This window comes from Carassius gibelio, chromosome A16 (assembly GCF_023724105.1).
Source record: "Carassius gibelio isolate Cgi1373 ecotype wild population from Czech Republic chromosome A16, carGib1.2-hapl.c, whole genome shotgun sequence".
Taxonomy (NCBI): Eukaryota; Metazoa; Chordata; class Actinopteri; order Cypriniformes; family Cyprinidae; genus Carassius; species Carassius gibelio.
Window position 1 is genome coordinate 21001444 of NC_068386.1, and position 12165 is coordinate 21013608.

At 39.8% G+C, this 12165-nt stretch overlaps 1 protein-coding gene across 3 annotated transcripts in view; it reads left to right on the forward strand.

The window, feature by feature from the left end:
• LOC128030060 (protein PTHB1) overlaps positions 1–12165 on the forward strand; it is a 149967-nt gene that overhangs the window by 21320 nt on the left and 116482 nt on the right. For all 3 annotated transcript variants that reach the window (XM_052617536.1, XM_052617535.1, XM_052617537.1), the window contains exons 10-13: positions 263–444; positions 1833–1909; positions 2378–2431; positions 2561–2663. In XM_052617536.1, the coding sequence (XP_052473496.1) occupies positions 263–444; positions 1833–1909; positions 2378–2431; positions 2561–2663 (416 nt within the window). The remainder of the gene's footprint in view (positions 1–262; positions 445–1832; positions 1910–2377; positions 2432–2560; positions 2664–12165) is intronic.

Here is a 12165-nt window from a genome sequence, read left to right on the forward strand (position 1 = left end):
ACCCATCAGTTTGACTGAATAAGCCATCAATTTCCTCTCAGGCTCTGTTATTATCTGTCAGGAAAATATTGTAATGCCTGATATTTTAACGTGACATATACTATACAAGTAATTCACAAGAATATATTTTTAGTCCACTAAAAGTTCACCATCAGTTCACCAACCCTGGGTGATCAGGAAGTAAGAGACCGTAAGTAGTCTAAGCAGAAGATATTGTTTGTTTAAAGACAGACATGCGTTGAAAGGTGTTGTGTGTTTTCAGGGAACTGAAGGGGTTGGTGGTGACTCTGAGCTCTGACGGTCATCTCCAGTGCTCTTACATGGGCACTGACCCCTCCTTCTTCACTGCACCTAAAGTGGAAGCCAGAGAGGTCAACTATGATGAAGTAGATACAGAGATGAAAATGCTGCAAAAGGTTATTCGCGAGGCTACCAAAACCCAAGGTATGATGCACAGAGTTTAGACATATAAATTCACGCTGTGTATGTTAATAGATGTTAACAGTTAAAGGTACAATTTGTAAGATATTTGCAGTAAAATGTCCAAAAACCACTAGGCTAGTGTTATATATTTTGTCCAGCTGATTACTAACAATATCTCTAATGTTTTCAACTACTTGTAAATCATGAGAAAATTCCCATTCTAAACAGTGACAGTGCAGTCGCCTGTCAGTGACGTTACCCTTTGTGACCGCCTTTACTAACGTAGAAACCGCATGACAACAGTGTCGTGGACAAATGCGGAAGTAGCTTCGCGACAAACTTCAACTAGAAAGAGATGCCGATCTCGCTTGTGTTTTACTGGACAGGTGAATTGTTTTGAATGGTATCTTAACAGAAATGTATGCTATTATTGTATTATGGGGCATATACACCAAACGCTGGGCATCGTGTCTCTAGACCCGTGCGAGGAGACCCATCTGATCGTGTCTTTGCATTGACTTTGTATCTAATCTACTTGCGCATATCGTTGAACTCAGGTTAAATCATAATGTTTTATCTTTCCGTCTGATTGATAGCTGTCAGTGGTTTGGTAGAAGACAACAAATCCCATTATTCAATGCTCCTTCCCAGCTTAATCAAACCACGCGATTGTTATTGTTTTGGTAGTGCGCCCTCTAGTGGCAGGCCCTACAACCTGTACCTTTAAAGGCCTCTTGCAAATCTCAAAATTATGCCAAATTGAACGCGAGCCTTTGGGGTTTTAAACAGCTCTTTCCATTTAACATAATATTTTATCAAAGTGTAAGAAAAAAGTGATGTCAAGTTAGTAATACTACAAATGATAGGCTATGTGGCAATGCATATCTGTTTGAGCTTTGCAGGTATGACACTAATTTAATTCATTATAGAAGTCACACTGCAATATAACTCAAAGTACATTACAGATTATAAAAAATGTGACTTAGATTTCTGAAAATAAATGAATAAAATCAAGTCTTGTTCTGCATCTACCGTATTTTTCGGACTATAAGCCGCATCGATCCAAAAATACGTTATGACGAGGAAAAAAACATATAGAAGTCACACTGGACTATAAGTCGCATTTATTTAGAACCAAGAACCAAGAGAAAACATTACCGTCTACAGCCGCGAGAGGGCGCTCTGTGTCTTCAGTGTAGACTACAGGAGCACTGAGCAGCATAGAGCGCCCTCTCGCGACTGGAGACGGTAATGTTTTCCCTTGGTTCATGTCAAATTAATTTTGATAAATAAGTCGCACCTGACTATAAGTTGCAGGACCAGCCAAACTATGAAAAAAAGTGCCACTTATAGTCCGTAAAATACGGTACGTAAAATGTTCTGTGTGTTTGTGTGTGCTCTTTCTCCAGACATTCTCCCGAAGGCAGAGACTGAGGAAGAGCTCACTCTGACCGCCATAGTCTCATCTCACCTGGATGAAGTCTCGGTACTAATGCAAACGAACACGTTTATCGAATTCATATAATTCTGCTGTTTTTATATGAAGCTCATTATAATTACATTTTCAAAAGTTACTGCTGAAAGAAAACTTCCCTGAATGTCACTAAAGAAAGCTTTTGTCATATTTTGCTTAGGATTTTAAAGATTGATACTTTATTATTATACATATGAAGATTACATGAGATTATGTTACATTTGCGCGTGCGCACATACACACACACACACACACACACAATTTTGTTTGATACGAAATTCTTGTAAAATGTACTTTAATGACTACAGACTAACTCAAACCGAAATAGAAAAAAAAATGCTTTATTAATAATTTTTACCTTTGAAGATGTCCTCAACGCAAGGTTTTGTCCGATTTTGTGTACACTGTTTTGTTTCACACACACTTTTCTGTCTCATGAGCACACAGTGTGTGATTGCATTGTGATGGTCTCTCTCACAGTGTGCTGTCATACCTGAGATGAATGGCATGCCCGTCCCCTCTGTCACAGTCAAGGTTGGTTACAGCTCATTTAACGCTGATGTCTATTAAGAATATTAGGTTTTCTTGTGTAATAGAAGCCTGTAGTGCTTTTTATAATGCTGAGGTGATACAGTATGTCCTGAACGTGTGTTTTATTCTCAGGTTAAAATAAAGAGTCGTGGTGCGGTGCAGAGCCCGAAAATGACGGTGTGTGTTCAGCCTCCTCTGGGAGTCACGCAGGACCAGTTTGTGTTGGACTCAATGGGTATGACTGTGTTTACTTTTTTGGCATACTCGTCTCAAAGTTGTAATCTACCCACAAACAAGTTTCTAGTGTTGTGGTTGATGTGCCTAGCTGGGTGGAGAAATTGAGATAAAGTGTTGGGTTAGGCTGAAACCCCAAGCGGTTTTGTCTTGGCACATTTGAATTGAAGGTGATGTTTCTTCATCCAGCAAGAAATGTCGGCTAGACACGCTGAGATGGGAGTAGCTGTCATCGGATCGTCAGAATGCAATGATATCAGACAAACAAGAGACATTCTTCACATTTTGCATGAATATGTTGGCCTTATCCAAGTTTAAATCATGGTTTTTATGGAGTCTTTTATCGAGAGGTGAATGAACAGTCTTTTGACATTGTCTAGGATGCAATGTGTTCGATTACATTACAAATCTCTCCAAATTTTGTAAACAGATATGTCTTTTGTGTTATAGTAAGTGGTTATTAACAGCATTGGGAGTAATCCAACATTGGCTCACTGGAAACATTTTTCTCTCCACCTACGTTTTTGCAAAACATACCTAATGTATGCATAAAAATAATGTGGTTTCCAGCTGAAATAATTATTAGTGGCAGTAAAACATCAACAACTTTTATTCCAGTTTGCACAAATTATGATTACAGGGACAGATTATTGATGAATGCCAACTTATTTTTGCATGGTTGTTTGAGAAATACTATGTTATAACTTTAAAATACTTGTACCCTAGTGCGTAATTTGCTATGAATCATTTCTGCATCTTCTTGTATAACAGCTGCTCTTGACTTGCTAAATGGACATTTACCAAACAAAAATCTCTCTGCAGTTTGGGATTTTACACCATTATCTACCTGAGACCTTTCCAGGGTCGGTCCACTGTCAGTGCAGGACCAAAATATTTTTTTTTTCGGCCCAAATAATATGTCAGAGAAATTCAATTCAAAGTTGGCCAACCAGAAGCCAGTGTGACATCACAGTAATGTTAAAGAGATGCCAAACCCTGACAAGTTCTTTACTTAGAAATTCCATTGAAAGATCTCTGTCTCATGTTTCACCAGACTTCCATGTCATTCAGGCCAGCACTACAACTTCATGAGCCATTATAGCTTTGCAATGTGTAATGTATACTCACAAGTCAACACACACTCTCATTCACACTCACACATACACAACAGAGAAGAATCACTTGCTTCACTCATTCTCTGCTCACTGCTTTGCTATGGTTTGACCCCTTTAACTTACAACACACACACAGACATGCACACACACACACACACACACACACACACACACACATATACTCAAGTCATACTCTGACAAACAAAGAAAGCTATCAAAACACATTGTGTCTGAAATAGGCCATACTCTTTATCTGAAGCTTTAAGGGAAGTGTCTTTTCATTTTGTTATAGACTCAGAGACTGTAGCTAATTAAGTCCGTAATTTGTTGTAATCCACCTGAAGTAACTTGACATTTAGTGTCTTACAGTGGTGTTTTTTTCTATAAGCTATTCATCTTCTCAGGTTAAGAGTCTGGGTTTCGTCCTTGATAGTACTTTGTCTTTTGAAAAGCATGTGAACAATATTACTCGGTCTGCATATTTCCACCATCGGAATATCAGTCATCTTCGTCCATTCCTCAGCTCAAATTCCACAGCCGTTCTTGTTCATGCTCTAGTCACCTCACGCATTGATTATTTTAACTCTCTTTTGTTTGGGTTAGCCTACCTCACAAACTCCTTCATAATCTTCAGCTGGTCCAGAACCCAGCTGCCTGTATAATTACCAGAACCTCCTCCATCAAGAATTTCTCTCCTGTTCTAGCATTTACACTGGCTTCTTGTTAAACATTGAGTAGAATACAAGATTTAGCTTCTCACTTTTAAAGCTCTTCACACTCTTGCACCTTCGTATCTCTCGACTTCCTTCATATCTACACCTCGAAGTGTAGGCTTCTTTTATGGCGCTTTTCCACTGTGTGGTATGACTCGGCATGGTTTGTGTTTCCACTGCAGTTAGGTATTGCTGTAGAGTGGGCGGGATTATTCACATGTTGTTATAGTTGCGCCGCCTCTACTGCCAAAAAAACAAAACATTTTCATTTCGTGTCACCCCATAAAGCTCTCGCTTGATCTGCTCCTCTGCTATCAATGAGAGGAACATCTGTACTTCCGCAATAGACAACAAAACATTTTGGTTTTTAAAAAAAGTGTGTTCATTCAAAAAAGTTGCGTTCGATACTTCATTGGCTGTGCTGATTTAAATCCAGCAGTTCTGTTGTGTTTGTGTCGCACGTATGACACAGCTAGTGAAGATTCTCTCTGGCCAATCCGTGATCTGAAGAGTTTACACCACTGATCTATATATATAACTGGATCGCTCATCGCGTTCTAAACTGCCAACAGACAGTGAAGCCACTGGAAGTGTTCGATCCGCCATTTTACTAATCCCTGCCAGCAGAGAGCACGTTACATTCAAACCGCTGACCTGAAATCACCCGATTTGAAGCAAATCAGTCAAACGGGATTCGTTTTTATGTTACGTGTAATAAATTAATGTTTACTTCAGATTTTCTCTGCAGTGTTTACGGTCTTTTGGGACAGGATAATCGATATATTTAAATTGTTTAGGTGGGTGTGTCTGATGCGCACTGACGACACAGGTAACGTTAACTGATCCCCACACAAAATATAGCCTATTTCTTTATGAACATAATTATTCAGGAATTATTAAACATGAACGTATTAGTATCGGAAATGGATTTGAATATATTACAATGAATACAATCATGTTGTTAATATTGCTCTATAGTGATATTAAAAACTTAACATACTATCTTGGAAAAAAAAGCTTTGTGTCTTTGAATCTGTGCTGTATATAACGTTAGTCAGTTATTTCTCTGAATAAATTCAGATTTCAGAATGAGCACTTTGTTGTTTGTTTTATATGTTGAGGTCATGTTAGTCTGATGTTTATCGTGTTCATGATCGCTACTGTAATGAATGTAGCTTTTTAATAAGTAAGGGAAATTCCCGACATAAAAAAAATAACCGTTTACATGCCTAGGGTGTTTGCATTGTAATAATGCACAGAAATACTTAAAATTTATAAACGCTGACTTGTTAGGTGATGTTTTTTCATTAAAATCATACAAATTCCTGTTAATTCAATAGAACGTTTACGCACACTAGGGATTACCAATATGGCGGCGTGGTGGCTTCACTTTCATGACGTAATGAGCAATCCAGTTCTATATTATAGATCAGTGGTTTACACGTCACGCTGTGGTAACAGTACGGTTCACTTGGAACCTCAACCGAGGTGATACTAAAAAAAGTACCAGGTACTGTGCCCAGTGGAAAACCCCCCAAAAGTGAATCGTACCAAGCCGGAACATGTAGTGGAAAAGTGCCATTAGATCTTCTTCATCTGTTTCTCTTGTTGTACCCTCTTCTAGTTTAGTCACTATGGGGTCCAGGGTCTGAATTCACAAACATTCTTAAGAAGAAATTTCTTCTTAATTGCCATTTTATTCTTATTTTTTTAACTTTATATTTTGTATTCCCAAAAATTAATCTTAAGAATATTCTTATCTTTTTCTTAAGATTGTTCTTCTTAAAATCTTCTTAAAAATCATATCAAATAATTTCTTAAATTTAGGACAGCCCCAGACTTGTCTTAAATCCCAAACAATAATAATAATTTAATTAATTTATTGGGTTAATTCAAATTTATTGTTAATTTTTAAGCATTACAACAACAGCTACTTATAATACATATAGGAGGACTAGGGATGTGCACGAGTTTTCTGAAGGGACAGCGATGACTGTTAATGTAAACATGGTCGGTCATGATTAGCCTATGTAAGACGCAGCTTTTTCCTGACTTCAAAACTCATTAGCAACTCTAAAATGAGTCAGATAGAGAGCTTTAATTGAATGCCGTTAATTTTAGCTTATAAATACATAATCTTTGGCAATATTCAGCGTATATGAATGTTCAGGACACATTTGCTGTAGAAGTGCAGACTCAAATACTGGAAGCATTCACTCAGATGAGAGCGCAAAAACCATAGACTGTATAAAAACATGGACGTAGTGTCCGTGATGTCACCCATAGGTTTCCGAAGAGAGCTTTTTAAAACCAAAAGTAGGCAAAGTGGGCCGTTGCCATCTTGGCAGTGCGTCACCGCGCATCACTCTGGGGTAATTGAAAACGGGCAAAAAGAAAAAAAAATTCTTAAGAAGAAAATGTTCTTAAAAAGATGTTCTTAAGAATATATTTGAGAATTTTTCAAGAATTGCACTTAAGAAACATTCTTACGAACTTCGTGGAATTTATCTTAAAAAATTTCTTAATTTATTTCCAGCCCCAGATGTTTATCTGTGCTGCCTAGCCAAAGCTGTTAATAAGAAACAGGATTTTAACTGAAAGTGCTGCTCCTCTCTGCGCTCGCTGGCTGAACACTGCAGTAGCAGAGAGAGAGGCTCGCCGGGGAAAGAGAGACCTCGTGCTCGTGCAGCAGCACCAGAGAGTCTCAGAGACTTAATAATGATTGCCCAAAAAGTCGCTAGATTTGTCACTAGTCGCTTTTTTTGGGAAAAAGGTTGTAGCTAAATCTAGCGACAAAGTCACCAAGTTAGCAACTCCACTGCCCAGCGGACCGGCTTCAACCGTCTCGCAAGTGTTGATAGGCTATTACTCGTGAGGTGTAACCAATCAGATAGCGCCGTGGGCGGGACATTGAGCAAGTCTGCAGAGTGGTGAATACAGAAATGCTGCACGGCAGTTATATCAGAGCCAGCCAAATTTGACTTTAATCAAACCACAGATCCGTGATAAGTTTTGTGATCCGTCTCACCACTAGTGTAGTAGCACTGATCACTATGAGGGAGGGGGGGGTAAATATATCCCCACCGGGGATAAAAATAATTCAGCAGGGATACATTGACCAGAAAGGGGGAAATCCCACGCATCCCCCCTGGCAAATCGCACCCTGGGTGTCATCTCCATTCAAGTCTCCGATCCACGTTTGTACAAGTGTCTTGAAGTTCCTGTGATCGCAAATGCCTGTCTGGTCAGGTTTGGTGAGGCTTAGGCCCAATCCCAATTCTATTTTGTACCCATTCCCCTTCCCCTTAGGGGAAAATATTCCCCTAAGGATTGGGACACCACTACCCTGACGTCACATGCCATCATACGTCGTCTAGCTCTTTCAATGCACACATATACTGGTGTGCATTAGAGCCTTTAATTATCGTTCTGTATTAATGAGCTGCTTATTGACACACACACACACACACACACACACATATATCAGAAATCGCACAGCTCACACATCCAGGAGAAAATATATATATATATATATATATTTTTTTTTAAATACAGTTTAAATACTGAATCGCTACATTATATTTTCTGGCGACGAGAGGATACAATCGCTGTTTTTAAGTAAACTCACTCTAAAAAGATAAACGCACAGACGCAAATTCTCTCTCTTTCTCTCTCGAATAGGCAATATTTGAGAAAATGGTTTAGCGATTTCTAATTATTGGGGGGATCAATGTCTAGGGCAGTTATCGCCCTGATCAGACATATGCTGTGGCACTATCATGCAATCTGTAATGATATGACGTTAGCAAATATTAGGGATTTTTTGCTTACATGTCTTTGAGTAACATGACCGTTAATATGAACTCACAATTGAATGTAACATAAACAAATGATCACTTTTCGTTAAAATCTTTATTTATGCCAAAAAAGCTTACATTTATGTGTCTTTTTGTTCGCTGTAGCAGCCATGTTTCCGAGAAAATTCATACCCCTTTGTTTGAAGTGTGGTCCCGAAAAATCTTCATTTGAAGGGCTATCTGGCCCTTACCTTTACCCCTACCCCTCCAACCAAAAGAGAATCGAAACATCCCTACCCCTTCATGTGGGTAGAATTGGGATTGGGCCTTAGTTTCTCTAAACTGGCCAAATACAAATGAGACAATGATAAATGAAAGATGTTTACAATAAATGTGGCAATGATTCCTATTTCAAAGAGAGTGTGTCCAGATGAGGAGTTAATGCACCAGCGGAATTTATACTTTCACCTGTCTCCGCTTTGTGAGCCTCTGCTGACTGCGCGCACACCTTCCCAAACAGATGAGGCTTTTTCAGTGGACCTAATCGCAATTAGGCTTAAACCTAACCGCATCGCAATAGGTTTGTCTAGTGTCTATCCAGGACATTTGAACTCTGTGTCAGTACCTCATAAATAGTACGAGACAATTTACTGTCGGGGTTTTATGTTGTGTAGTCCTGCATCCAGTGTAGCATAACCGATTGATTATAATGAATTCTATAATTCTAGTATTTTGTCGTGTCGCTCCCATAAGCACCGTGCCACTCATGTCCTGCAGATGATGTATTTAACTTCCTTATTTTGGCTACTTGTTGAACTTTATTATTTCTTTGATATTTATTTTAGTGTTTCGCAGGCTGCGTATTCACTGACGGAAGTGCTAAAATAAACACGCACATTTGTTAATAGATGATTGAGCCTCATTTATTATTAGTGTTAAAACAAAAAAAAAAAACATATATATTAATATTATTAATATTAATTATATATGCATCAACACCGCACCACAGAATATTTCCTGTGCTTCCCATCTATTTTCTTTTTTTGTATTTATATCCATGTGCTTTTGTTGTGATGGGCCGCTCTTTGACAGTCCCAGATGAGCCAACTCATTCAGCTTAAGCTCTTGACTGTTTTCAAACCCACAGTCAATATTTGAAGAAGGTTTAACCGTAAAGTATGTGGTTTCCTTTTTGTGGGATTTGTTGTTTTCTTCATAAATTACTGCTAGCTTTATTCCATAACCTAGTGCAACCACAGAATATGCTTAAGTTTAAAAATGCATAGCACTCATTCACTAATAATAGGTTAAATACAGTAGGTGACCAACCAAAATGCCTAATACTGCCATTTATACCACCAATGCAGGACCATTTGCGTGTTAAAGTCATTCACAAACTATCATCAGGTTGTGCGAAGGGACAGTTTGCAAACTGACTGTTTTATGTTTTGTAAAAGGAGATCAAATAACTACATAAAACAAAAATAACTTTATAATATAACATTAGAACATCATTAAAATTCATTAGAAAATCATTCTAAAATTTAATGCATCAAAAAAAAAATAATAATAAATAATAATAATAATTCCACAAAGGCTCTTATTGCATGTTATGGTTATTAAAACTACTTTTCAATTACAAATAATAAGCTAAAACTGTGACATGAAAAACTAGAAATTGTACAAAAAATTGGATATTTGGATATTGGATATTGGATATCACTAGGCTACACAATCATGGGGAAGACTACTGATCTGACAGTTGTCCAGAAGACAATCACTGACACCCTTCACAAGGAGGGTAAAGCCACAAACATTCATTGAAAGAAGCTGTCTGTTCACAGAGTGCTGTATCCAAGCATGTTAACAGAAAGTTGACTGGAAGGAAAAAGTGTGGAAGAAAATTATGCACAACTAACAGAGGGAACCGCAGCCTTATGAGGATTGTCAAGCAAAATCAATTCAACAATTTGAGGGAACTTCACAAGGAATGGACTGAGGCTGCGATCAAGGCATCAAGAGCCACCACACACAGACGTGTCAAGGAATTTGGCTACAGTTGTCGTATTCCTCTTGTTAAGCCACTCCTGAACCACAGACACTTAAGAGGCATCTTACCTGGGCTAAGGAGAAGAAGAACTGAACTGCTGGACTGCCCAGTGGTCCAAAGTCCTCTTTTCAGATGAGAGCAAGTTTTGTATTTCATTTGGAAACCAAGGTCCTAGAGTCTGGAGGAAGGATGGAGATGCTCATGGACCAATTTGCTTGAACTCCGGTGTTAAGTTTCCACAGTCTGTGATGATTTGGGGTACAATGTCATCTGCTGGTGTTGGTCCATTGTGTTTTTTGAACACCAAAGTCACTGCAGATGCTGATTTTATTTTCTCCAGGATTTGGCACTAAGCCCACACTGTCAAAAGCACCAAAAGTTGGCTACATGACCATGTGGCGAAGGGGCGGGGCAGAGAGACGTGGGAACAAGGAGTGAGGCCGGCGGAATGATTGGGAAATAAGCGACTTCTGCCGGCCGCCCTTGATGTGGAGTGGCGGTTGCCGTCCGTGAGGGAGCGGAGGAGTCGGCGCCGTTCGCCAGGGGGCCGGAGCCTGCAGCCATCCGCCGGAACGGGGAGGAGCAGGGAACAGGGGACTCCTGATGGCTGCCCAAAACCGGAGGAGCCGTCGCCTTCCACCGGGCGGCGGAGGAGTGTCGTGCCGTCCGCCGAGGGCCGTCCAGTGCCACCGCCAGGCACCGCGGAGGATATCACCCAGCTGGTGGAGGGCCGAGCAGCAGTGCGTCTGGGAACCATAATTTTTTTTTTCACAATCAAAACTTTAATGACAAAAATAAACACAAAACAGCGCATCAGCCCCTCACGGACGACTGATGCACACAAATAAAAAGGAAACACAACTAAACGCCCAGGCCTGGTCCTCTCTCGTCCTTCACTGTCGTCGCTGCAGTTTTATATCCTTCCATCTCCTCTGTGGGACTCGAGACCGGTGGTGGGTCGCATGTGTCGTTCATTTCCCAATCACTCTACCGGCCTCGCTCGTTCCCACATCTCTTGGCCCCGCCCCACTCGTTACAGACCATGGTGTTGGTGTGCTTGACTGACCATCAAACTAACCCGACCTGAACCCCATAGAGAATCTATGGGCTATTGTCAAGAGGAAGATGAAAAACAAGAGACCAAACAATGCAGATGAGCTGAAGGCCACTGTCAAAGAAACCTGGGCTACCATACCACCTTAGCAGTGTCATAAACTGATCACCTCCATGCCACGCCGAATTGAGGCAGTAATTAAAGCAAAAGGAGCCTCTACCAAGTATTGAGTACTTGTACAGTAAATGAACATACTTTCCAGAAGGTCAACAATTCACTAAAAAGTTTTTATTATTATTAATATTATTATTATTATTGGTCTTATGAAGTATTCTAAATTGTTGAGATAGTGAATTGGTGGGGTTTTGTTAAATGTGAGCCAAAACCATCACAATTAAAAGAACCATAGAGCCCTATCATACACCCGGCGCAATGCGATGCAAGGCGTAGTGGAAGTGTGTTTGCTAGTTTCAGTCCAGCGCTGTTAGCATTTTCCTGTCCAGTGCCACGTCGTTTAATTAGCAAATGCATTTGCACCCGTTTGTGCGCCCATGGGCGTGCTGGTCTAAAAAAAAGGTGTGTTCAGGCGCATTGCTTGGGAATTCCTATTTTAAGGAACTGAAAATAGACTGTGCCATACACTAACTCAAACCTGGTCTAAAGTCAATGCCGAAATATTTTTTTGTTATTTAAAGAGCACGTTGGTAGAAAATGCGGCTCTGGGCAGGTCCACAGTGCGCATAGACTTTGCTTATTACACACAAGGATGCGCAT